The 27,608-nt window shown below is 42.2% G+C and overlaps 1 protein-coding gene across 6 annotated transcripts in view; it reads left to right on the top strand.

Annotated features, from left to right (window-relative positions):
• LOC143989388 (ras-related protein Rab-23-like) overlaps window positions 1-27,012 on the top strand; it is a 62,258-nt gene extending 35,246 nt beyond the window's left edge. Inside the window, exons 3-6 of one of the 6 annotated variants that reach the window (XR_013277027.1) lie at window positions 6,596-6,678; window positions 7,635-13,239; window positions 16,959-17,051; window positions 24,123-24,168. Coding sequence is in view for 2 of the 6 variants with exons in the window: in XM_077489507.1 (XP_077345633.1) it covers window positions 12,742-13,156; window positions 16,959-17,051; window positions 24,123-24,262 (648 nt within the window). In the remaining 4 variants the exon portion in view is untranslated. The other 5 variants (XR_013277029.1, XR_013277026.1, XM_077489508.1 and 2 more) reach the window with 5 other exon arrangements.
• Window positions 27,013-27,608: the final 596 nt, after the last annotated feature.

Here is a 27,608-nt window from a genome sequence, read left to right as displayed (position 1 = left end):
ACAGGAAAGTGGGTGGATCCAGACTCCCATTATTGGTATGATGCGTCAAAGTCTGTAGACCCATCCACAGGTAATTAACTTTGTTTTATCAGAAACTGTGCACTTCACAGAGGGCAGGAAAGATTTGTAGATGCTCCACTTTGGCAGCATTTCTGGTTAATTTGCACTGTACAGCGAGCTAGAATTGCCTGGTGTCAAGTGTTTTAACATTGCCTTGGCAGGACAAATAATCTAAACTTGTCGCATAACCATACAAAACATGATGAAAGAATAGCAGAGAAATTAGAGCTAACTTTGAAGAGACAACTCGGGCCTAAGCACAACACCAGCACATCATTGTCTCAGAAGTGTCAAAAAGGTGTGTATATCCCTAAAAGGAAGAATTGGTAAAGTTACAGGCAAGAGTGGAGTGGGATATAGGGGAGTTAGGAGGGATGGTAAGGAAGCAGAGGATCATCCTTTAGGGTCCAGGCACCATCTGCAAGCCATGGACAGATGGGCAATTTTTTAGGTGGCTCAGGTTGGACAATGCTTGTAGACAACTATTTGGTGCAGCAGATAACCTTTTTAACCTAGACATTGGTGGTGTAAGATCCTCGGGAAGAATGCTCAAAATCTCTAAAGCTGGATACACACTATACAATTTTTTTTTTTTTTTTTTTTTTTTTTTTTTTTTTTTTTTTTTTTTTTTCCCTTTTTAGATTTACCAAAACCATATAATATGAGGTCAAACCTAAACGCTTTCAATTTGTATGCAATCAGGCAGGCCCTTGCACTACATAGTTGAAGGTAAATCTAAAGAAAATCTAACAACAAAAGTTGTATAGTGTGTATCCAGCTTTAGGGTCTGGATAATGAGATGGAGCATAAATACTAGTTCAGTATCTGAAATCTTCAGGCAACACCAAAGCATATGAATTAAGAGCTGTCGGTACTGGAGCATCTCTGGCAGGAAGGTGAGTTGCTTCCCTGTGAGTGTAACTTTTTAGGGGGTATAATGGACCCTGTGTAATATTAATGATAGGGTAGATTTCTAGGATGGGGAGATAAATACAGTGGGTACCGTCTCTAGGGCCATTATCTTCATTCTGGGAGTAGAATATTGGCAGGATTGGATATACCAGTGTCAATCACCTGTAATTACTTAAAGTAATTACTTAAAGCAAAGGTTCACACAAAAATTGAGCCTCTGCTTTTCAGAACCCTCCCCACCTCCGGTGTCACATTTGGCACCTTTCAGGGGGGAGAGGGGTGCAGATACCTGCCTATGACAGGTATTTGCACCCACTTCTGGGCATACACTTCCGTGGGAGTCTACGCCTCTTCTCGTCCCACCGAACTGTCTGCTGGGACACACACGGGTCCCAGATACAGCAGGGACCATTCTGATTGCTCTGCGCAACTCGTGCATGTGCAGTAGGGAACCGGGAAGTGAATGCCGCAAGGCTTAATTTCCTGATTCCCTTACTGAAGAGCATCAGAAGGAAGGTCTGGCCTCGGGTGCCGACATCGTGGGCACCCTGGACAGGTAAGTGTCTTTATTTTAAAAGTCAGCAGCTGCAGTATTTGTAGCTGCTGACTTTTAAAAAAATGTTATTCTCACGGGACTTCCGCTTTAAGGCTCTGTGTTCCATGATGTACTAAAAGAAAAGGAATTTACAGGTAAGCCGTTTATAAAAATCCTATTTTTCAGTGTCCTGTTCACAATGAAATGCATCTCCAGATCTTCACTGCAGTGATCTGCAATAAATGTAGACATGTGGCATTTTAACACAGTGCACAGGACAGGATTGCATGTCACTGTACAGCAGCGCAATGCACCATGCTTCTGTATTGTGCCATGAATAAAGTTTAAATTTTGTGCACTTCAAATAAAGTTTATTTTCGAAGGGAGCTGTCATGTGCTGCGTGACGCACCACGCTGCCTCTTACAACTAGCTCACTGCAGCCGAAATGGACAGCTGGCAGACAGCATACCGCTGTGGATTGCTGTCAACTGTTCTATGTGTGAATGGGCCCTAAGAGAGAATGTAGAGCAATATCTGCTGTGCCATAAACTGGCCCCAACACAACCTTTTATTTTGGATTATGATTACTTTCCTTTTATTCTAGGTGCCCAATCTTGTGTATTGGTATTTTCCACAACAGACAGGGAATCTTTTGAAGCGGTGCCCAGCTGGAGGGAGAAAGTAATGGCTGAAGTTGGGGACATTCCAACAGTTCTTGTTCAGAATAAAATTGACCTGCTTGATGACACAGTTAAGAAGTACCGTATATACTCGAGTATAAGCCGAGATTTTCAGCCTCTTTTTTGAGGCTGAAAGTGCCCCCCTCGGCTTATACTCGAGTCATCGCTGTCTGCCTGCTCGATCAGCGTGTCGAGCAGACAGACAGCGGCCATTCTATAATTCAAAAGCCGCGCCTCCGGCTCCGCCTTCGCCTGTGATAGGCGGAACACTGAATTTCCCAGCAGCCTGTGTTCCGCCTATCACGGACATCGTCTCATCCTCGTACTACGGACGAGGATGAGACGATGTCCGTGATAGGCGGAACACAGGCTGCTGGGAAATTGTGTTCCGCCTATCACAGACAGGGAGGCGCGGCATTTGAACAGGGGAATGGGCGCCGACGAAGAGCGGTGATCCTGGGACGGGACCGGACGGAGGCTCGGCTCGGGACGGGACGGGACGGGACCGGACGGAGTCTCGGGACGGGACCGGACGGAGGCTCGGGACCGGACGGAGGCTCGGGACGGGACCGGACGGAGGCTCGGGACGGGACGGGACCGGACGGAGGCTCGGGACACAGGTAGGCTGGACACACAAGGCCACACACACACACACACACACGGATGGACACACACACACACAGGGATGGATGGATGGATGGATGGACACACACACACACACAGGGATGGATGGATGGAAGGACACACACACAGGGATGGATGGATGGATGGACACACACACACACAGGGATGGATGGACACACACACACACACAGGGATGGATGGATGGATGGACACACACACAGGGATGGACAGGCATATCTCACCCTCGGCTTATACACGAGTCAATAGGTTTCCCAGTTTTTTGGGGGTAAATTGGGGGCCTCGGCTTATACTCGGGTCGGCCTATACTCGAGTATATACGGTAAGTCTGCATTCCCTTGATATTGTCATTGCATTGATCTAGCATTATTATTATTATTATTATTATTATCATCTTAAAGGGGTTTCCAGTTAAATTGGAAGTACTGCAGTGACTGCCTATTCTCCTTGCTCACCTTTCTAAGGTGTCCAGGCAGTAGGAGTCTTGCTTTTGTGTATAAAAAGTGGAAAGCAGGTTGTGCCTTTTGTGTACCAAAGGGGTACAGGTTCAGATCGTACCCGCCAGGAAGCCATCACTGCACACTGCCTGTCATAGGCATTGAGGCATTTCCTGGGCCGCAGCTGCACATACACACGCTGTCTACGATTGGTGGTGTTTAGTGATGGCTTCCTGGCGGGTACAATTGGAACACGCCCGAGCTCATCATTACTCTGAGTGTCACATGTTTCCAGCAGGCCTTGATGAATCACCTGTGTCTTCCACCCACACCTCAATGCCAGAGGCCCATGCAACAGGGCCAACATACAGTGTGCATGGAGTTTAAAGTGTAGTAGTGTGGCCTAGCACCATCTAGTGGCTGCAGACTGGTATTGTTAGCCGGTGTGTTTTCCTACACCAAATGCGGTGTGAAAAGAATAGCTTTTAGCAGACAGGAAGCTGGGAACCACTGTGCTAAAGGATTACAATGGTAGTGGATTTAACCATGTACAACTGGGGATAGGATTTGATAAAGGTCTATCAAAATGGTAATGAGACAATTTTTATTTTATTTTTTTGCAGACAGCCAAACTTTATATGTTTTAAATTCTCAACTTTGATGGGCCGCTTTTTGTATTTTTTTTTCAGCCAGCAAAGCTGAAAACATGCAAAGTGACAACTTGTGAAGCAGAATTATTTTGCAGGCTTTTTTATAACCTAGTATACTTTTAACTTTGGAGAGTTCTATTTATAAGGATATGTGTTAAAGTGTTTATGAATCTGTTTGAGTCTAAACTGAACAGAGATACACTTTGGATCAGTCTAGTATGCCGCCCACCCCCCAATCCTCTTTGATGTTTGAGCACTGGGCAGAGCATCTAAATGGCAAGCTGAAACTTTACATATTTTTTTTTTTTTTTTTTTTGGGCAAAACTCTGCCTTTTATGCTGGCCATAAATATAACAACATGGTTACTTTGTTTTGATGAAAGAAATGCAACTTCTAGAAATCAACTGCAGGAAATAATTGGTAGGCAAAACCCTGATTTTAATAGAAAAGGGAGGATCAATCCTGTTTTTCAGCAAAAAGTCCTCGAGATGACTAAATCTGTGGTTATCCGTGTTTCATCACATTTATAGCCACTAGTAGGAGGAAATCTACATGAATTCTAAAATTGATTTAACAAAAAACAACATAACCAGTGTAATTCAAATATGCAGGAAAATGGCCATTGGAGACTGACGTTTGAATCTGATTGCTCAGAGTGGTTTAGGGAAGCCACATTTACTAGTATTACAGAAAGATCATTTCCATTTTTAAATATTTTATTAATAAGATGTTTTCAAATATAAACATATATAAAACTCTTTCAAGTGATGAAAGACTTATGTATATGAACAAGCTCAGTGTTGTGTAAGTGGCAAGCATGGTATAGAAACTTACATGAGTAAGTACAATTGAGAAAATTAATTATGGATTCAGCAACAGACGGTTTTTGGATTCAGCAACAGACGGTTTTAGTACTTGGCACTTGCATACCATTTTTGCTGTCTTATTTGTTTTTGTTGTTCCTTAAGAAATAGAAGAATTGGAGACCTAATGAGCTATTTGGTAAGGATCTAGAGCAGGGGTGTCCAACCTTTTTTCAAACGGGGCCAGATTTGATGAAGTGGAACATGCGGGAGGGCTGACCATTTTGCCTGACATTCTTTGAACCATTGAAATTCGATCTAAGGCCGCGTACACACGAGAGGATTGTCCGTCCAACTTAGTCCGCTGAACCGTGTTTCAGCGGACAATCCGCTCGTGTGTGGGCTTCAGCGGACTTTTTCAGCGGACAGTCTGACGGACTAAGTCTTTCGGAATTTCCGTAATTTTGTCCGTCCAAACTTGGTTTCAGCGGACAGTCCGCTCGTGAGTAGGCAAGTTGGACGGACTAAGTATGGCGCATGCTCAGGATTTACACGGCGAAAGGTTGCATTGCAGTGTATTGGACGTCGTATTTCTAGTCCCGTCGTACGTGCTGTACACGTCATCGCGCAAGCTTTCAGCGGACTGTCTGTTCGTAGTGTGTGGTCAAGTCCATTCATTCAAAAGTTCGACGGACTGTCGGATTGTCTGACGAACTTAGTTGGGCAGACAATCCGCCCGTGTGTACGCGGCCTAAGTGTGTTTGTCCGAGCACTAATACACTGCCCAACAAGAATGCTTGATCAAGAACAAGAATGCAAGCCCAACAAGCTTGATCATAATATTTGTATATACCGTATTTGACGGCTTATAATGCGCACCTTCACTTTTTAAGATGGAAGTTTCAGGGGAAAAAAAACTTACATTTTTATTAAAGAATTGTGAAGCAAAATAAGGGTCAGTGCCCATCTGTGGCCTCACTATTGGCCATGAATGCGGCGAGTGCCAACAGATTACATACAAGAGAATCTCCTGTTTACTCCGTGTCCTCTTTAATACAAAGTCCCGCCTCCTATGATGGACAGTACAGTTGTCCAATGGCAGCCCAGGAGACGGGACTTACTATTACAGATGCCGCTGAGTAAACAGGAGATTCTCCTGTATGTAATCTGATGGCACTCATCCCGCCCCCTCCGAGGCAGTGCATATAAATACAGTATACATATTTTGTGGCTCTGCGGGCCACAATATATATATATATATATATATATATATATATATATATATATATATATATATAATATTATGAGATATCTCCATGCCTGATCTAGAGAGCGGGAAGAGGAGACACTGTAAAGAAAACAAACATTTCTACGTACCTAGCTGGCTACAGCACCTATCTAAACTGCAGCTGTCACCCTGCCAGCTCTACACTGAGGATTAAAGTTCACTGGTCTGACTGTCAGTCACTGCTCTATGCTCTGCCCCTCCAGTGATAACTGGAGTGCTGGGCTGTGGGTGGGTATTCTTGTCGGGATCCCTGCAGAGCCTGGACTGTCTCTGTGACATCAGCAGACTTTAGCATGCTGTTGGTTGAATCTGGATCACAGTAGCGCAGAAATGGGTGCAGTGCTGTGACCCACAGGAGAAGCATGGCCAAAAGAGCTTTGGTCGTAATTCTCCTTTTAAAATGTATTGTAACTTTGTCCAAGAAAATAGACCTATGAAGAAGTTTATTGGAAGAGAAAATGAGGGGGTGATGGTATGGGGAAAATTTTCATCTACTTCTCCCCCCCCCCCCCCCCCCTTTTTTTTTTTTTTTTTTTTTTAATTTATTTATTTTTTAACCTTATATTGTTTTTGTTAATTTATTTTAGCGAAGAGGCAGAAGCTCTTGCCAAGAGGTTAAAACTGCGATTTTACAGGACATCTGTTAAGGAAGATCTAAATGTTACTGAAGGTGAGTGATGTTATCCACACTATCGTTTATATCACCCAGTGTGTAAGAAAATGGCCTGATGTTATTTAAGCCCAAATACCTAGACCAGCTCTGCAGTTTCTCTATATGTTATAAATCTATGAATCCTTTAATTGATTTACCCACCTAAACTATTTTCACATCTATTGTTTTAGAACATAGAAGGCTTTTTCTTGGCATAATGTGTTTGAAGTATAATCAAAAAGGTAGAGGGAATATATTAAATACCCATTTTCAAACCATAAGTACAACTTTTACAAGTTACCAAATATGTTGTCCTCCTTATTCTGATTGCAGCATATAAATGCCATAAGTACATTTTTCTTTATAGTCTATTGGGTGGACACAGGAATTCTTGGACTCTCAGTTTATACTGCCACCTTCAGGAGAAAAGGACACTGGAAAAAAAAGCATTGGTCAGTACAACATAATCCTGCCCACATTCATCATGCTGCACTTTTTGTCTAGTGTCCTCAGAGTCAGCATTGCCTTTTGGTTTTGTACTACATCTGAGCAGTGGGATCTTCACTTTTTTAGCTCTTGTGTGAAGGGAGCTCTTTATGGTCTGGTTTAGCTGACCACCTCTGACTCGTGTCATTAGGACATACATTTTATTTAGGTACAGCATCGCACAACTGTGCAATTGTCAATTAAAGCAACGCAGTGGCGTATCGCAAAAAATGGCCTGGTCTGGAGCGGGGTAAAACCTTCCGGCGCTCAAGTGGTTAATAGAGGTGCAATTTTTGCCCTCTCTAAAAGAAGAATTGTTCAGCTCCATTTAGGTCGGAGGCTTTTACTCTTACATCTGAAAATGTATGGTTTACTTATTGTCGTGCTCAGCAACACCTGGTTATGTTGCTGCACTGCGGATTTCTTGTATCAGAAGCTTTTGTTCTACATGGCCTTCAAGGCACCATGTCTCTTTGGATTGTTTCTAGATTATCTCGGATGCTACAGCAACAGTACCCATCTTGACCAGTAGAAGAAACCTAAGGAATAAACCACCAAGTTGTCCCACCTGACTTTCAGTTGTTTTAGTTTCTTCATCAACACCCTACTGAAAGGTTATGTTAAGCATCCATCTTGTTTCTGTCAGCCATCTTAATATTCACAAACTTCCATTTCACAATATGTACAGTTTGAACACCCCTTTAACTTCTCAGATAACTGTCTCAACATGAGATTCTTCTAACTCGTGTGTTCTCACACACTTATCTATAACCTTCACACTGTTTCTCAGCATCTTTTAGCTACAGAAGGAATTATGTATCTTTTCTTATATTAATTCAGCTAGCTTAGAACAAAGAACAATAGCGTTTTTGTCTTGACCAGCTGTAATCGTCTTGATGTCTACTGCGCATGTCTTATTCTGTATGATGTGAAATATCCTATATCAATTGCTTTGTAATAACTCAATACAATTAGTTCTCGAAGGACGCCATGGTGTGTGTGTGGTTTTATTTGTCCTTTGAGAATTGATTCCAGATATATCTGAATTTATACAATACATTGGATCTAAGGTCTGAGAGGTTGAAGGGACCACCCTAGACACAAGATTAACCCTTACAGAACTGGGAGCTCGTCCCGGGATGGATGTTTATTTACCCTTAATGGACGTGGAAAGCTGCTACTTTTAACGGCTCGGTAAGTGAATTCTATTCTTATTGAGTGAAATTGACTTGCCGGAGTCCAGGTGTCAGGTGTGTGACTTGGCTTCCATCCCACAGAGATTGCTGTTGGGTTATAGAACCTCTCATAAGTATACATAAGTTGACCGGTCATGACCTTGGAGGTCATATAGTGTTTTGGGGACACTTGTAAAGGTTTTGGTGACCTTAAAAGAAAAGATCTTGGCGATCTTAGAAGAATAGGTTTTGGGGACCTAGAAAAATTTACAGAGTACTCTAGAGTTTTAGTTCTGTTCGGGACAGAACTGGAGACTTATGATCAATGTATTGTGTAAACTTTGTGTATGATTGTATAACTGCTTTGCTTTAAATGTATCACGCTGAATGAATTGCGCTGAGTGTGTATATGTGGACTGCTATTTTGTTTCAAGAACCAAAAGGCATACTTGGTGAGTAGTATTCCTGGAGGTTATAAAGTTACAATTTGGGTAAAGTTATTTTGTGAAAGGTAAACAGATTAATGTACATTGCAAGTTAAATTCATCTGTGGTTTAAATTTGTCTGAAACAAAACAGCAGCTCCATGAGCAAGATTGTGCGTTTATTGTATGTCTGAAATACTCTTGAACTTGTTCCAAATTTATTCTGTTACAGTCTTGAAGTGATTGTAGCTGTATTAGTATAAAAAAAAGTATCACGGACAGTACTGATTTCTTTTTGGTAAAAGAATCTAATTTGAGGTATTGTCTAATTGTCTGATTCACACCGTTGTCTGATTGTCTGCACCGCTAGGTGGCAGTCAAGCAAGTAAATTGTTTTGTTTTCATAGGAACACTAAATGTACAGAGCGATACCTAGTTAACCCTTAGGTGGTTCATATGGCAGGATGGACAGAAAGCCAGTTTGGGTATTCTGACAATTTTGGATCCATTATTGATCCAGACTTTCCTGAGTAATCTCAAATCCCATACGAAGGGGAACTTTAGAGGCAGAGGAAGTTTTAGAGGCAGATTTAAAGGCAGAAATGGAAGAGGGATGAGTCGCTCTAGAAACAATGGATGTTTCAATTGCGGTGCTGAGGATCACTGGGTGAGTCAGTGTCCTCACCCCACCCCTTCTCAGACTCCCGATTCCAGCTCTGTCCCTAACCAGACACAACAACCACAGGCATCCATCCAACAAGGTCCAACATTTCCAATCAAATGGGGAAATCAACAACAATGATGGGGCCCGGGGGGGTAATGTCCCAGCTTTTCCTTTTGTCTCAGATGATTTCACTAACAGTCCAATGGTTGCTATTTCAATAAATGGGAGACTCCTCCCCTATCTCGTTGATAGCGGGGCCACTAGGAGTACTATTTGTGAAGATCATTTCAGAGGCAAATGGGAACCAGCGGAACCCTCTTTGGGAATTAATGGGATACTGACAAAAACATATAGGACTCCACCCCTACCAATAAAAGATGATGAAGGGTACACCATATGCACACATTCTTTCAGGATAATACCAAGGTGTCCTGTAAATTTGTTGGGAAGAGACTTGTTTGGGCCACTAGGAATCACAATTAGAACCAACTCAGAAGGAGGTCTAGACATTTCCTCAGATAAAATCACTATAGTAGCATGCAAACCAGGTTTTTTGATGCTGTCACAAGAAAATAGTGAAGAAGATTTTGAGGATATAGACCCCCAGGTCTGGTCTACATCAGATCTGGATGTAGGACTTGTTTCATGCACACCATGCAGGGCCACTCTCAAAGAAGGTGCATTTCCTATCTATCACGGACAGTATCCACTTTCTAAAGAAAAGATGGATGGCATAGTGCCAATGGTGAAAGTTTCTGCAGGATGGAATCCTGGAGGAAATTATTTCTCCATACAACACACCTGTTAACCCTGTAAAGAAGCCGGATGGCTCCTTCAGATTTGTACAGGACTTGAGGGCCATAAATGACCTCATAGTCCCAATAGCACCCATTGTACCTGATGTTCCATCTCTACTGTCCTCCATTCCAGCAACAGCCAAATGTTTTACTGTGATTGATTTAAAGAATGCTTTTTTCTCTGTCCTTGTAGACAAGGAGACAAGGCCACTCTTTGCTTTTACTGTGTCGATTGACCAACACAATCGCCAGTTTACCTGGTGTAGAATGCCCCAGGGATATATAGACTCACCTGTGGTCTATTCTATAGTACCCCAAGCCACCCTCAGGCCTTGGACTGCCCCTCATGGTTCTGTACTGTTGCAATATGTTGATGATCTTTTGATTTGTAGTTCTTCAGAGGAGGACTGCCGAGCTGATAGCATATCCTTATTGAAATGGTTACATACGTGTGGTCACAAAGTGTCTAAGAAAAAATTACAATGGTGTAAACGGGAGGTTGAGTACCTAGGGTTTGTGCTGTCTCCGGGAGTTAGGAAAGTCAGTCACAAAAGAATTGTTGCTATAGTGGGTCTGCCCCGCCCACTTACCAAGAAAGACCTGCTAACCTTTCTTGGAATGATTGGTTACTGCCGCCAATTGATACCTGACTGCTCTTTCTATGACAATATATTGAGACAAGCAACCCTCTCTGAAATGTCTGATATTGTAAAATGGTCTGATGAAATGTTAAATGCTTTTACCATGTTGAAAAGTGCAATGGTTACCAGCCCGAGCCTCGGCCTCCCTGATTTTAGCAAAATGTTTCACTTGTTTGCTAGGGAAAATTGCAGAACCATGGCAGGAGTACTGGCCCAGGAACATGGTGGGAGACTGTGTCCTGTAGTTTTTTTCTCAAAGGTGGTTCCAGTACAGGTGCAAGGCATGCCTGCTTGTCTCGTTGAAGCTTGAAGCGTTGGCTTCTTGTTCTATGGTTGTAGAGTTGACAGCACCATTTACCTTGGGCCATAACACTACTTTATACACCTCACACAGCGTTACCACACTCCTCAAAACTTTACATACTCAGCATATGTCAGCACAAAGATTGAGTGGGTATGAAGTCATCCTCCTGTCCAATCCAAACCTGAAAATAAAAAGTTCAAACATAAACTCTGGCCCAGCTCCAATTTTGAATGCCTTATTAGGTCTTAAAGGAGAACAGGATGACTTACCACCACCTCATGACTGTATACAATCAATACATCAGGACACTTCACCTAGAGCAGATATGCTTTCAGTACCAATTCCTACTGCACAAACTGTTTTTGTTGATGGCTCTTGCAGCAGACCAAGTGATAATGTCTATCATGCAGGATATGCTGTTGTCCAACTGCCGGATACTGTCCTCGAGGCCAATCCAATACCCTATCAGTCTGCACAAGCTGCTGAATTGATAGCATTAACCCGTGCATGCCAGTTGTTTGCAGGAAAAGAGGTAAACATTTACACTGATTCTAGGTATGCTCATGGTGTGGTTTGGGACCATGGTGTAATATGGCTTCGCAGAGGATATGTGGCAGCAGATGGAAGGAGCATCTCACACTCTGACCTAGTAACAGCATTACTAGATGCAATTCAGTTGCCTTCAAAACTAGCTATCATGCACTGTAAGGCACATACAGGCCAAATGACTGATATAGCCAAAGGTAATGCACTAGCTGACAGAATAGCTAAAGAAGCTGCATCTACACAAAAGGCAAACATTCAAATGCCCATGCTAACACCTCAGCCATGTTCCCTGAAAGAGACACATTGGCTCACGGAACTACAGGCTTTTGCCACCCCTGATGATATTGCGCAATGGAACTGTGATGGAATGGTACAAAAGGATCCTAAAACAGGATTAATCTGCAAAGAGGGGAAGCCGTGTATTCCTGTTGCTAGCGCCCCCCTGTTCATTGCACAATACCATGGACTGGGTCACAAGGGATGGCATGCCACATGTGAACTTCTAGATGCAGATTTTTTCATTGCAGGATTACCTAATCTAGTCAAAGCTTTTGTAAGGAGATGTGTGACTTGCATTAGGAACAATCCAACAAACCCAAAGAAATCAAAGCATGAACATCTTGAATACCCAACAACACCGTTTACCCATTTACAGATAGACTTTACACATATGCCCAAAGAAGGAAAGAAACAACAATATCTTTTGGTTATCGTGGACATAATGTCACGCTGGCCCGAAATTTTTGTCACCAACAATGAAAACGCACAAACTGTAGTGAAGATCCTCACACAGGAAATTATTCCTAGATGGGGGTGTCCATTGCAAATAAATTCAGACAATGGCCCAGCTTTCACAGCTAAAATATGCCAAGATCTTGTAAAAGTACTAAAAATAGACTGGAAATTTCACCTCCCCTACCATCCACAGAGTTCAGGAATTGTAGAAAGAATGAATAGAACAATTAATGCAGGATAAGGAAAGCTACGGGTGGGAATTTTGGCAAGTGGAAAAAAGTTCTCCCAGCTGTATTAGCTGAAATCAGAATGACCCCTCACAGTGTGACGGGTTATTCCCCCTTTGAGGTACTCATGGGTAGGCCATTCCCCACACCGTGGGCTAATCCTCCCTTGATGGTAGAGAAAGGTGATTTGGAACAAATACTGGAGGAATATGTAAAAAAACTGATTGAAACTCTTGATATTGTCGAAAGAAGAGTTGCTCACACCTCTCCTTCTTCTTCACAGGTACCAACCCACCCGTTCCAGGTCGGTGATCAAGTTGTGGTCCAGAGGCTTCAGAAAGGTCGAAAGCCGCAAGAGGTTCCATTCGGACCAGTGACCAAAGTGGTAGCCGTCACCAGGACCGCCATCCTTACAGAGGAAAGTCCTACTTGGATCCATGCCAGCAGAGTAAAGAAGGTTGATCTAAGCCCAGGAATTCAAGAAAGGCTGAAAAGAGGTGAAGCAGGTGTTTTAAGTCCTCAAAAGACAAGCACAGACATAAAGGACAGTGATGTCACTCATTTCACCACAGACTTCTGGGTAGGCCTTTTGCCTTCTGGTGATGTTTCTACTTCTGATCTTTGTCCCAGTGTGGATAATAACTAACTGTATCTTTCATCCTGAAGACTTAGGTGCCTTGAAACTCATATGTGGTAAAAGCGAAATACACACCAATCATACTGACTTTCACCTCAGAAATCGCAGTAAAAGAGATGTCTCTAATGAATTGATCAAAGAAACAAGTTTTTCTGGAAAAATGTTACTGTTAAAATTTAAATATGCTTACGCTAGAAAGTCAGGATATGAAAAATGCTGGATTTGTAGTAAGTTGCACCCAGAAACTGCTAAAATCCCACTCTTAGCTGTCCCTCTGAACCTCAAGTCATTATTGGAAAATACTCTAGTCTTAAGTATTAAGAATGTCTCGGAAGGGTACCGCAATCAGAGTATTATGTTTTACACTTTAGGAAAGACACATGAACCCGAGTGGTGTGTTCAGTTAGGCAATACATCCAACGGAATAGGTATGTGTTCCAAGTCTGTATTTAACATTTCAAAGGGTATTCCCTTCCACACCAGTAACATTATCATGGGTCATATGTGTAGTTACAAAAATCAATCCCTTAACACCATTAGTGAACTTACTACATACAGGAACACAACCTCTGGGATACTTGTGAGTAAACTTGTTAGTGCTGCATTTGAGACTGGAACTGAGCCCCAACGTAGTTCTCTAAGAAGTTTTTCATTGGGAAACAATACATACGTATGCTGTGCTAAAATTTGTTACCCATGGATCCCCGCAGGAGTGAAAGGATGGTGTTATTTAGCACAGTTGGTACCAGTCATGTCAGCCCTAGGCCAGAATCAGGAACATCACATACAAGTTACTTCAAGTCCAGTACATAGGTTAACTTATAAATACAAGAGAGAAACCCCACCTATGTTTTCTACTTCAGATAAGTCATGGACATGGTTTCCATCCTGGACAGGATGGGGCATAACCATGATGGACAAATTAAATAACTACACTAGTTTAATAAATGATGTTATGGAAAAAAACTCCCAAGATATAGGACTACTCAATGTCGAGCTCAAAGCAATTAGAAGACAACTAGAGTTACACGAATTGGCTATTGAAAGCATGAGTGCAGCTCTGACAGGTTTATGCGAAATGACCCAAGATTATGAATGTTGTACATGGTTTCACAATACCAGCCTGGAAATTCCAGACTACTATGATGTTATTAATCAACACCGAACACAGGTAAATGAATTAATGAAACAAGCAAGGGACATAGGTAATTATGGATGGAACCCAGTGGCGGAACTACCACCATAGCGACCCGTGCGGTCGCTATGGGGCCCGCAGCTGAGAAGGGCCCGGTGAGCGGGCGGCGGGTGAGCCGCCGAGCTGCCTATCCGCTCAGCTCTCGTACAGTCACACTGACTGTACGAGCGGGCGGCGGCGGGGGGGGCGTGGCGGGGAAGCTGCCAGCGGGGAGGCTTGGTGGGTGGCCAATCAGCGAGTGGCGGGGCAGAGAGATGACATCTTCTCTCACCGCCCAGCGCCCGCCCTGCGAACTGCCAGCTCCACCCTCACTCACTGTGCTGGCAGCAGAGAGATTACATCATCTCTCTGCTGCCTGAATCTCTCTGCCAGCTCCACCCTCACTCACTGTGCTGGCAGCAGAGAGATTACATCATCTCTCTGCTGCCTGAATCTCTCTGCCAGCTCCACCCTCACTCACTGTGCTGGCAGCAGAGAGATTACATCATCTCTCTGCTGCCTGACTCAGACGTGACAATCCCATTCCCCACCTTAAAAGGAAAGTGACAATCCACAACTTGTGGTAGGTGATGTGGCAAGTGGACAATCTGCAATGGGTGGCAGGTGACGTGGCAAGTGGACAATCTGCAACTTGTGGCAGGTGACGTGGCAAATGGACAATCCGCAACAGGTGGCAGGTGACGTGGCAAGTGAACAATACGCAATGGGTGGCAGGTGACGTGGCAAGTGGACAATCCGCAACTTGTGGCAGGTGACGTGGCAAGTGGACAATACGCAATGGGTGGCAGGTGACGTGGCAAGTGGACAATCCACAATGGGTGGCAGGTGATGTGGCAAGTGGACAATCCGCAACGTGTGGCAGGTGACGTGGCAAACAGACAATCCGCAACGGGTGGCAGGTGACGTGGCAAGTGGACAATTTGCAATGTGTGGCAGGTGACGTGGCAAGTGGACAATCTGCACCTGGTGGCAGGTGACACACTCGGGGCTTCCACTGATTCTGCATTATGGTGAGTTGAACTATAACAATGTAATAATAGAAATAATGTGTTTCAATCATCCTTACACCATAACACAAATGGTGCCGTGACAATTGAAGCGCCAACATCAGCCATTGCCCCAATAAATTGCCCCCCCAAAAAAGTATTTTTTATCAGTGCCCCTCCCGAGACTAGACTCTGGATCCGCCCCTGGGTGAGGGGGGGGGGGGGGGCCCATACAACATTTTGCTATGGGGCCCTGTGATTTCTAGTTACGCCCCTGATGGAACCCCTTTTCTAGTTTGGGTTTAGGTGGAATGTTTTCATGGTTAAAGGACATAGTGATTATGATTTATCATAGTACTATTGTTAGGATTGATAGGCTACCTGATTTTCAAGCCTATTCTACTTTGTATTAGCAAGTGTACTACACCAGACCAACCTTCTCACGCATATACACAATATCTGCAGCTTTATGTAAATGAATATAACAAACGTAGCAAGAACCGTAGATTTCAGGAGGCTGCGGATCTGTAGAAGTCATTCCATGACTTAAGAGGGGGTTGAAAGGTTATGTTAAGCATCCATCTCGTTTCTGTCAGCCATCTTAATATTCACAAACTTCCATTTCACAATATGTACAGTTTGAACACCCCTTTAACTTCTCAGATAACTGTCTCAACATGAGATTCTTCTAACTCGTGTGTTCTCACACACTTATCTATAACCTTCACACTGTTTCTCAGCATCTTTTAGCTACAGAAGGAATTATGTATCTTTTCTTATATTAATTCAGCTAGCTTAGAACAAAGAACAATAGCGTTTTTGTCTTGACCAGCTGTAATCGTCTTGATGTCTACTGCGCATGTCTTATTCTGTATGACGTGAAATATCCTATATCAATTGCTTTGTAATAACTCAATACAATTAGTTCTCGAAGGACGCCATGGTGTGTGTGTGGTTTTATTTGTCCTTTGAGAATTGATTCCAGATATATCTGAATTTATACAATACATTGGATCTAAGGTCTGAGAGGTTGAAGGGACCACCCTAGACACAAGATTAACCCTTTCACCTACAAGATAGGTTCCCAGTCCACCCACTAGGACTGGCACTTAAAATCTGTCAATGAGCTTTCCTTGGCATGCTGGCAAGCGACACTTTCCAGAATGGGATACACTTTTTGAAAATGTGCATCTCTGAAGCTTGTGTGCAGGAAATGGGATCCCAGGACTACAAACTGTAGTGTGGTATGCTCCTTTTCTGTTCACTTCCAACCTTTCTGTCTCAACACACTGATTGGCAGGTCTCTGTTTAGCTCAATTAGGTTTTCTGGGTGGAGGTATTGCTGCCTTAGGCAAAACGAGTTTAGGTGTGCTTTCCTCCAACTTGTTCACAAAAAGCGCATTCGCAGATTATACTGATTTGTAAGTAGAATGTGATTATATATGCTGTGTGCATCTAAAAATCCACGTGTTCTTTTTCAGTTTTTAAATATTTGGCTGACAAGTATTTGCAAAGGCTAAAGCAACAGACAGCAGAAGACACAGAAGTTGTACACACAGGTGGTAACAAAATAGGTAAGAACCACCATTAAGGTATTTTATAAGGCGCAAACTCGGATCAATGGTTGTGGTTGTTCAGCTTAATGTGTATTTCACAGTCCTCTTCTTCCCCTTTTTTTTTTTTTATGCTCTGTCTAGTGGCTTTGCACAGAGCAGCCCCAATTCTCCTGGGGGCATATGTGGGTGCTTGCTTTTGAACCCTTTGTCCATAAGGCACACAAACCGGGGCTCAGCTCTGCTCCTGCTCCCTTGTCACTGGTTCTGATTGACAACCGCGGGAGACAATGGCTTCTGCTGCTGTATCTAAGCCAATGAGAAGCGAGAAACCTGGGACAGCCTCAGCTGCACATTGCTGGATGGAGATTTTGCCCTGGTAGTTATGGAAGGTAGGGTTGGGAGACTGTGGGGGAAACTTGCATGCAGAAAGGTTTTTACATTCTGTGCATTAAGATAAAAAACCTTCTTCAAACGACCCCTTTTAATTTGTACATTAAAATGTGAATTGATGATTGACCCTTTCATGACCAGCCGCATGCTTCTTTGTGCGAAGCACAGTGCTGGATGAGCCAAGTTTGCTTGTAAACAAGCCTGTGATTGCCTGTCATGCAGATTACAAAACTGGGAACCAATAAGTAATATGTTACCCAATTGTTAGTGTGACATCAGGGCTGTTGGCGACAGCCAGTCTCAGAACTAGAAGTGAACACAGCTGCATGCTCCTAGTTCTGAAGTAGATTATTAATTACCCTTCTCTTAGTAGGGGAACCTATGCTGAAAAACATTAATTTACAGAAATCAGTTAAAAGATGACTGGAGTGTTAATACACTCTTCCCTATCTTGTCAATCCCACAGTGTTTATCTTTGTAGCCAAGTCCCCGTAGACACTGATTTTTCTACTATTTTGTATGTAGATTATACAGCAGACAGAGGGAGCACAGAATTGGAACATTGAAGCGGCACATCTGTGGATCAGGGTCACAAGTGAATGCAATTTATATGCTATACTCGTCCTCCGTCACCAAACTGTACTTCCTAACCTCTTATTCAGGACGGTTCACACCAGATGTTGGGCTGCACAGGGCAGCCTTAGCCAATACAGTACCGATGCATAGACAAAGCAGAAAGCTTTGTTCCTGATCATGGCAGGCTGTAGTGGTGTGCACGGAAACAAATATGACATGCAGTGTGTTGGTGCAACACCATCCACAAAATTACATTGCACTGCAGCCTGTGGAACTGAGTGAAATGTTACTGTGCCATTAAAGTGTTATATATATATATATATATATATATATATATATATATATATATATATATATATATATATATATATATATAAAAAAACAAAAGACTGACCTCAGCACTGCTGCTTTCACATCGCATACCAGTTGCTGTGTGGTAGTGCACGCTGCTGTGAACCAGCCCTAAAAGATGTTGATATAAATCAGACTCTGCTGATTGTTAACATAGAGATGACCTACAAAGTGTATAAACAGTTAAAAACCTTAATGAACATTTGTTGTGTTCACCCTTTGACTTTAAGCCTGGATTCACACCTATGCAGTTTTAGTGCTTTTTGCATTTTGCAGACTTTCACTAGAGTCCATTTAACATGGTTTCCTATTGAACACGTTCTGTAGTGCAAATCTGCAAAAGCACAAAAAATGCATAGGTGTGAATCAAGCCTAAAAAGGCATTAGTTCTTCCAGGAACATTGTACACATGGAGGCTGTGTTCACACTAGCCTGTGCTGTAAAAAGCAATCCACCACAGACCACCTGTCAAAGTGCTGCTAAGCAGCCGCCTCTATCAGGTATTCAGGAGGCAACCCTGCAGCCTCCAACAGGTGTGTGTGTGTGTGTGTGTGTGTGTGTTTTTGTTTGTTTTTTTTTTTTTTTTTTTTTCTTTGTTTTTGTCCCGCAAACTACATTTTCTGCAATGCAAAGTATCTTGGCCATGGCATGTGAACAGCCTCTTCCCATCTTTATTATACACTTGGGGGGGGGGGGGGGGGGACTGTGGCTTAGCCACTTGTTTTTACCACAGCATATGTGACAAAGGCCTTGGCATTTTACTCCTGCAAATGACTTGGTGGGGGTTCCTGGTGATAAGCTGCAGATGGCAACCCTATTCTAAGCAGTGGATGGCTGACAGCTTCCACAGGTACGGTAATCGCAGAAGCTTGCATATGGACACCGAAAATGACAATTAGGCCACATGTTGGGTATCGCCACACATGCTGAAGTGAGAGCAAAAATTCTACAGCCATCATCGATAGTTGTTGATGAGATGTTAAGGCTTCTAAAGTGTCACCTTGGTACAATTTTGGGTACCCTCGCATTTCATATAAAGTGAGAAAAAAAACGCGCTATCCACAAACAACAAATAAATAATAGCTGCCAGCACAGCAGACTTACTGCAACAAACAAAATGGTGAAATAATAAAAAAGGTGCAGCGCTTAAATTATGACACTATCTATATAATCTTTTACCAGTGTAAATAAATAATATAATCAACTTTAATAGCGAAAAAAAACTCTGCATAAATTAACACTATTAATGATTCTATGTTTTAGACAACACTATATCCAAAAAAAATTGATATACGTATATCCACCAAGGTGAACGTGTTAAGAGTCCATAAGTGAAACAATATGGTGACAAAGTGCAATATCTTGAGAAGTTATAGTGACTTCAGTGAATACTTTGCAGAAATCCACCACCACTTGATAGGAGGCTTACCAGATGTAATGGACACAGTTAGGTATATACCTAGTGAGTCACACGAGTTTATTGATGTAAATCCACACGAAAAAACAGCTGGCAAAACTTGTAACTTCTCATGGGTACCAAAGTAGACAGAGAGATGACCCAAAAATAGATGAAATGGCTATCCACCTTTTGGGGTGACTGAGGACAGAGATTCTTCCACGTATATTATAGGCCAAAAAAGAAAATACAGCCTCATAGTGAAATACCGTTTCAAACTTTTATTAACATTAAAAGCGTAAATAGGTACTCGCATATTACAGGCAAATACAAGCATGGAAATAAAATCTGGCAACGCAGTGGCATCAACGAGCCCTTCCCAAATACAATCGATAGTTGTCGATGAGATGTTAAGGCTTCCAAAGTGTCACCTTGGTACAATTTTGGGTACCCTCGCATTTCAACCTCAACCTCATCTTTTATATTTTAGCAAAAAAATTATATTGTGCTTGTGTGCCCTAAAACTAACTTTAGTGTATTTTACTGAACATGTGGGTTTGATTGACAGTTGTGCTAATATCTTGTGACATAACAAATTGCAACTACCAACATTTTTAGTCTCCAGGGTCTCTGCATTTAGAAAACATTTATTTAGGGTTTTAAATAATCAAGCCTAAAATTTGCATTGTAACCGGCAAAAAAACTCTGGTTAGACCACATCTGGAATATGCAATCCAGTTCTGGTCACCAGTCCTTAGAAGGGAAGTGCCGGAACTGGAGAGAGTCCAAAGAAGGGCCACAAAACGAGTAAGACTGGACAACCTCAATTACGAGGAACGACTGCAAGCACTAAACGTACTCTTGCTGGAGAAGAGACATTTAAGAGGGGACATGATGGCTATCTACAAATACCTTGATGGTGATCCCAGCGTAGGAAAAAATATATTCAGTCTCAGGGAGTGTAAGCCCTTGTACACACGGTCGGAGAATCTGTCGGAATGTGTCCTATCGGACCGTGTTGTCGGATAATCCGACTGTGTGTGGTATGCATCGGACTGATTCCGTTGGAATATCCGTCGGACCCAATTTTCCAACTTGTTGGAAATATTTTCCGACCAACTGGTTCGATAGGACATACTCCGATCATGTGTAGAAAATTCCGATCGGACAAAGTGCCACGCATGCTCAGATCAAATTCCTACATCAAAGCTATTGGCTACTAGCCTGAACGTAGTCCCATCGTAACGAAATTACGTCATCACGTTCTGAAAGATCGGATTTTTCGACAACTTAGTCCGACCGTGTGTATGCAACAGTTTCGGACAAGATCCGACGGACAGAATCCGACGGATTTGGTTGTCGAAATATCCGACCGTGTGTACAAGGGCTAAGAGGAGATGGGGCCACACAATGAGATTGGAGGCAAAGCGGTTTAGCCTTAAACTGTGCAGGGTTTATTTCCACTGTCAGGACAATAAGACTGTGGAACGTTCTTCCACAATCGGTAGTGTCAGCGGGGAGTATGGACATTTTTAACCACTTTCAGACCGGACCATTTTGCTGGTAAATGACCAGAGGTCTTTTTACACTTTGGCACTGCGCTGCTTTAACTGGTAATTGCGCGGTCATGCAATGTTGTACCCAAACGAAATTTGCGTCCTTTTCTTCCCACAAATAGAGCTTTCTTTTAAAGGTATTTGACTGACTCTGCGATTTTTATTTTTTGCGATATAAACGTAAAAAGACCGCAAATTTTGAAAAAAAATGATATTTTCTACTTTTTGTTATTAGAAAAATCCAATAAACTCAATTTTAGTCATACATTTAGGCCAAAATGTATTCAGCCACATGTCTTTGGTAAAAAAAAAGTCAATAACTGTATATTTATTGGTTTGCGCAAAAGTTGTCACATCTACAAACTAAGGTACGTTTTCTGGAATTTACGCAGCTTTTAGTTTACGACTGCCTATCTCATTTCTTGAGGTGCTAAAATGGCAGGGCAGTACAAAACCCCCCCAAATGACCCCATTTTGGAAAGTAGACCCCCTAAGGAAATTGATAAGTGGCATGTTGAGCCTATTGAATATTTTATTTTTTTTGCCTCAAGCGATTGAATAATGACAAAAAAAAATTTATTTTATTATTTTTTTTTTTTACACAAAGTTGTCATTACATGATATATTGCTCACACATGCTATGGGCGTATGTGAAATGACACCCCAAAATAAATTCTGCTGCTTCTCCTGAGTACGGGGATACCACATATGTGGGACTTTTTGGGAGCCTAGCCGCGTACGGGGCCCCGAAAACCAAGCACCGCCATCAGGCTTTCTAAGGGCGTAAATATTTGACTTCACTCCTCACTACCTATTACAGTTTTGAAGGCCATAAAATGCCAAGATGGCACAAAACCCCCACAAATGACCCCATTTTAGAAAGTAAACACCCCAAGCTATTTGCTGAGAGGCATGTTGAGTCCATGGAATATTTTATATTTTGCCACAAGTTGCGGGAAAATTACAAACTTTTTTTTTTTTTTTTTTTTTTTTTACACAAAGTTGTCACTAAATGATATATTGCTCACGCATGCCATGGGCATATGTGAAATGACACCCCAAAATAAATTCTGCTGCTTCTCCTGAGTATGAGGATACCACATATGTGGGACTTTTTGGGAGCCGTACGGGCCCCAAAAACCAAGCACCGCCTTCAGGCTTTCTAAGGGCGTTACAGTTTTGAAGGCCATAAAATGCCAAGATGGCACAAACCCCCCCCCCAAATGACCCCATTTTGGAAAGTAGACACCCCTAAATTTACGGGTACACTAGTGAGACTAGGTAATAAATGGCGGGTGCCCTGAAACTATAAAAAAATAACTAACCAACCAGCGTCACCTGTAACAGTTATATGGTGATCACTGGTGAAAGGGTTAACTAGGGGGCAATCAGGGGGCTTTATGCGGTAGTATATGGGGGTCCCTGGTGCTATAAAAAGCTAAACACCTACCTGCCTAACTAGCGTCACCTGTGACACTAATACAGCGATCAGAAAAACGATCGCTTATTAGGCTGGGTTCACACTGGAGCGATGCGGGAACGCCACGAATCCGCGGCGGGTTCCCGCATCGCATGCCTCCCGGTGGCAGTTCACACTGCCCTATGCGAACTGCTAGGAGTGTCAGTGAAATGTTAATGACACCCCCAGATCAGTTCGCATATCGCAGTGCGATCTGCAAACTCGGATCGCATGGTGTGAACACCCATGCGATCCGATTCTGCTGCGGACCAAAAAAAGGGTCCCGTGCGAATTTGCAGCGGGTGCGGCGAATGGCTGAACTCGAATCGCAGAGATCGGATGTGATTTGTACTGCAGTGCGGTGCGAATCACATCCGTTCTCATAAACCGCTGCAATGTGAACCCAGCCTTAGTGACACTGGCGACGGGGGGTGATCACGGGGTTAAACCTTTATTGGGGGGGGTTAGGGGGGTACATTAGAACTAAAGGGGCTAACCCTAACTGCCCTAACAGTTATTACAGTCACAAATGACACCAATGCAAAAAAAAAAATGCATTGGTGTCACTGTGACTGGGGGGGCAGGGGTGATCGGGGGGTAAAGGGGGGGTGGGAGTGTGCCTGGCATGTTCTACTGTGTAGTGTAGTGCTTGTGCAACTCACCGATGCTCTCTCCTCGGTGCCGGAACGAAAAATACCGACACGGAGGAGAGATTGCATCACTTCCTCTCCTGTGTTTACATTACAGGAGAGGAAGTGATGCAATGCTTCACTCCCATTCGTCAGGAGCGATCGCGAGGGGGTGGCCATGAATGAATGGCCGCCCCCTCATCCCCGATCGCTCCTGCACGGATACCGACCGCCGCTGGCACCGGGGGGGGGGGGGTGGCGATCGGGCCCCCCACCCGCGGGAAGGCAGGGACGTACAGGTACGCCCATATGCCTGCCCGTGCCATGCTGTCGACGTACATCGTCGTGCGGCGGTCGGGAAGTGGTTAAAGGACTCTTGGATGTCCATCTTAAATAACACAACATACAGGGATGTGGGAAATAATTATAGATGCTTATAGACACTGACACACGTACACCTACACAGGTTGAACTGGATGGACTATTGTCTTTATTCAACCTTGCCTACTATGTAATGAAAACACCCCAGGCAGTGAAAGGCAAAGTGTGGACACAACACCTATTGATGTAACTTTTTTTATTTATTTAATTTTTTTTACTGTTTAAGCACTTTGTAGGTAGTTGCAATGAATAGTTTTTTTTTAATTATTATTTACAGCACTGTTTTACATGTGTTCTTTTCACAATAATCAAATTTTCCAGTGCCGTTCAAGTATCTTCTTCATCTTTTAGGGGTATTTAATACAGCGGGTGGCAGCCACTCTGGCCCGAAGGCTGATGCTATGAATGGAGGGAATGTAATTAGTCTACGGCCAAACAAGCAGAGGACCAAGAAGAACAAAAGTCCTTTCAGCAGTTGTAGCCTGCTCTAGAACTGTTCTGTACAAATAACAGGTGAACTGCAACGCGGGGACTACAGTGCAATTAATTAAACACAGGAATACAGCCACATCCGGAAAGTCAGAGAGGGAAGCCTCAGAAGAATTGTTATGTGGACTCTTATGCCACCTAGTGTTTGACAATGACATCACAATTATAAACTGTTAAAAGGTTTCTCAACAGAAAAAAATATGCTGCCCAATTTATTTTTTATTTTTTGTGATCTTGAACAAACCCATAAACTGGTACTAACTAGTATTTAAACGAAATTTGTTATTTAATATAAGATTATAGACCTAGTTGCAAATGCCATGGAATAACATGGTAAACACTACTTGTACCTGTGCAATATTAATCTAACACGCAAGATATTTCCTACAGTCTATCATCCCATCAAGGATGTTAATTGCCATTTTCATTAAATCTGATACCAATATTTTTCATATTTTAATATTCAATTCTAAAAGGATGTGCGGATATAAATGTTTTGGGACCTTAATTAATGTACTGATGTGCATAGTGCCAAACTCCTTGCCATTGTGCTGCTAATATAAGTTTTGGGTTTGTTGTTTTTTTTTTTTTTTTTTTGTTTTTTAAATGACTGTTCATTAAATATATTCTACCCACACTGCAATAACAGGATGGTATGAGGCTGTTGGCCTATACTGCAGACTGGTATAAGAAATTCTCCCAAGCAACCACTGTTTATTTCCTCTGTGGCTATTATCAATATTACACAAATTTGAATGAAAGACTTGTATCTGTGGATACACTTTTAAAGGATTTGTCTATCCTAAAGCTGACATTGTTGTGTTCCTAATCAGTGGGTTACCTTTCATCGTGCAGTGTCAATCCTTCTCTTACATTGTTCATAATGTAAAGTAAAATCCATCAGCATTTCCCCAAGTAATGGCTGCAATTGGTGGTTTGATCGAGTAACTCGCATATTACTCTATTAACTCAGATTAACTATCTGGAGTCCATAAGGGAATATATCATGTCTGTGGGTTACTATTTACAACAATCTAAATCTGCAATGTTTATTTTTGGTGGACTCCTCATATCAGACATTCCTTCCTGTCCGTGTCTTAAAGATGTTTTGTATAAAAAAAAAAAAAAAAAAAAAAAAAAAATCACACAGAAGCCTTGTGTAGTCTCTTGAGTGGCCTGATTATTTTACTGTTAAAGTTTTTTTTCATGGCTTTGTTTTAGTATTTGTATGCTAAAAAATGTATTAGTTTAAAGCATAGCCTGGTTTGAATTCTGAATTGGGTTGTAACAAGCACACCCTCGGTCATTGTCAGCTGATCACCTCTTTATAGATCTGTCTTGTGTTACATATAAATATTATGAGGTTTATGCTAAAGTTGGAATACTTTGGCCAGATCATCACCTTTCTATTTTGCTTTAAAAGACTTTTGGAATGTCGAATATCGTAGCCTCTTTGTGATAATGTATGGTAAATTTTAGTGATTGGAGGGTGGCTACTTATGCTAAAGATGTATAGATCTAATTAAACAGACTGGATATGGTTTAATAACACATTATATTGGATGATATTTTTTATAAATGGGGCGCCACCAAGACCTTCCTGTTAAATTATTTTTATAGGCTTGTTAATCCCATCCACTTGTAGAAGTCAGATCTTTACAGTGCCAGTTACAAGTAAAAAACAGTGCAGGACCAGACACTATAACTTTGTAAATATCCCGTCATGCTGAAATATAGAGTGCCCACCAGAACCTACTGGATAATATGTTTCAAGACACATATGAAGTCTGTTAGTTCTGAAAATACACTCCCAAATGCTCATTGTTTACACTACATCCATACCGATGCATGGTTAACTATATTTGGCAGCGTTTGCCAGTGGATCAGCTTAAGCTTCAGAATGGATAACGCAAAGACAAACCTCAGCTCAGGTGCACTTTACTTACTAAATTTCCAAACCAGCCCACACATCAGTCTGGAATCTGCAGGGCAGAGTTTTTTTAATATGCACGAAATGTTCTGCTTGTACAGAATCGGTGTGAGAGCTGTTGTGACCATTAATCATTATTATTCACACTACAGTCCGTTGTGGGGTTTAAAGTGTAGCTTAATATCCTCCTTTTTTTTTTTCTTAGAGTGGAGAGGGATTAGAGCACCTGTCCATTTTTATTGCTGTCTATGCCCCTGTTAGGCTGGATTCCCACTTATGCATTTTTAGTGCTTTTTGCATTTTGAAGATTTGCACTACAGTCCATTTACCATGGTTTCCTTTGGAACACATTGTGTAGTACAAATCTGCAAAATGCAAAAAGCACTAAAAATGCATAGGTGTGAATCCGGCCTTGGGGAGATTTACCCTCTCTATTTGTCTTGTTTACCGTTATCATTGAAAATTTTTCGAGTTGACATCAGGGCAATCTTCCAATAGGGACGCTAGTTCTGGTGACACACCGGGATACCTTGGCTTTGGAGAGATTTCCTGTTTTGGCTATGGGACAGAAAATGAAGGGAAATTTCCCCAGTGAGACACAGATGGCAAAAAACTGACGGGGGTTATAACCCTCCTTTATTCTGCTTAAAATAGGGCGGGGGGGATAAAAAAAATTTGCCTTTTTAGTTAAACTTTTAAAGGATTTCATGGTAAAATTACTTGTTAGGATGGTTTAAAGCAGAATCCAAGTTTGAGTATCTGTATATTAACAATGGAATATTTATTATCTTGTATAAATAAACCACTTTGAAAAACTGACAACTTTGTCTGTAGCTTTGTCAAGGTTTAACACATAATCTTTAAATGGCACTCCATGGTAATTAAGAGCTCCAACTACTACCAGCTAGATTTGGGTAAAAAATGCAGTTTAACCACATACAGACAGTTGACGTTTTTAATAAATGGATTTCAGTTGGGGCATTTTTCGTCAAGGCATTACATAATGGTCACTAGAGATTTACGCCTGACCACTACATATAAACAGCTGTACATCCCCCCTCAGATCTGCGTCTTGTTCGTGTATCGACACAATCCTGTGACTGTTGTTTCCATCGGACACTGTGGCTCACCGATCCGAGTACCATGTGATCACTGTTACCAATCACAGAGATAACATGGCTGCCATTCATACAGCCAAGCACTGCCTCCCTGTACCATGTGAAAGCTTTTAACCAATCTCGACTATCACAGTTTTCAATGGCATCAGGAATGCAGCCATAAACTGTCAGAAATTATACTTCTACTAATACTTTTACAGCCATCGTATTCTTCCCTAGTCACTGCTAACCAGTTAGTGTCCGTAATTACTACCACACCAGTCATATTGTTCTTGATCACCACCACACTAGAAATATTCT

The sequence above is a fragment of the Lithobates pipiens genome, unplaced genomic scaffold (assembly GCF_037356315.1).
Source record: "Lithobates pipiens isolate NorthernLeopardFrog02 unplaced genomic scaffold, aLitPip1_a1.2 Scaffold_18, whole genome shotgun sequence".
Lineage (NCBI taxonomy): Eukaryota > Metazoa > Chordata > Amphibia > Anura > Ranidae > Lithobates > Lithobates pipiens.
This window is presented reverse-complemented; position numbering and strand designations above follow the sequence as displayed.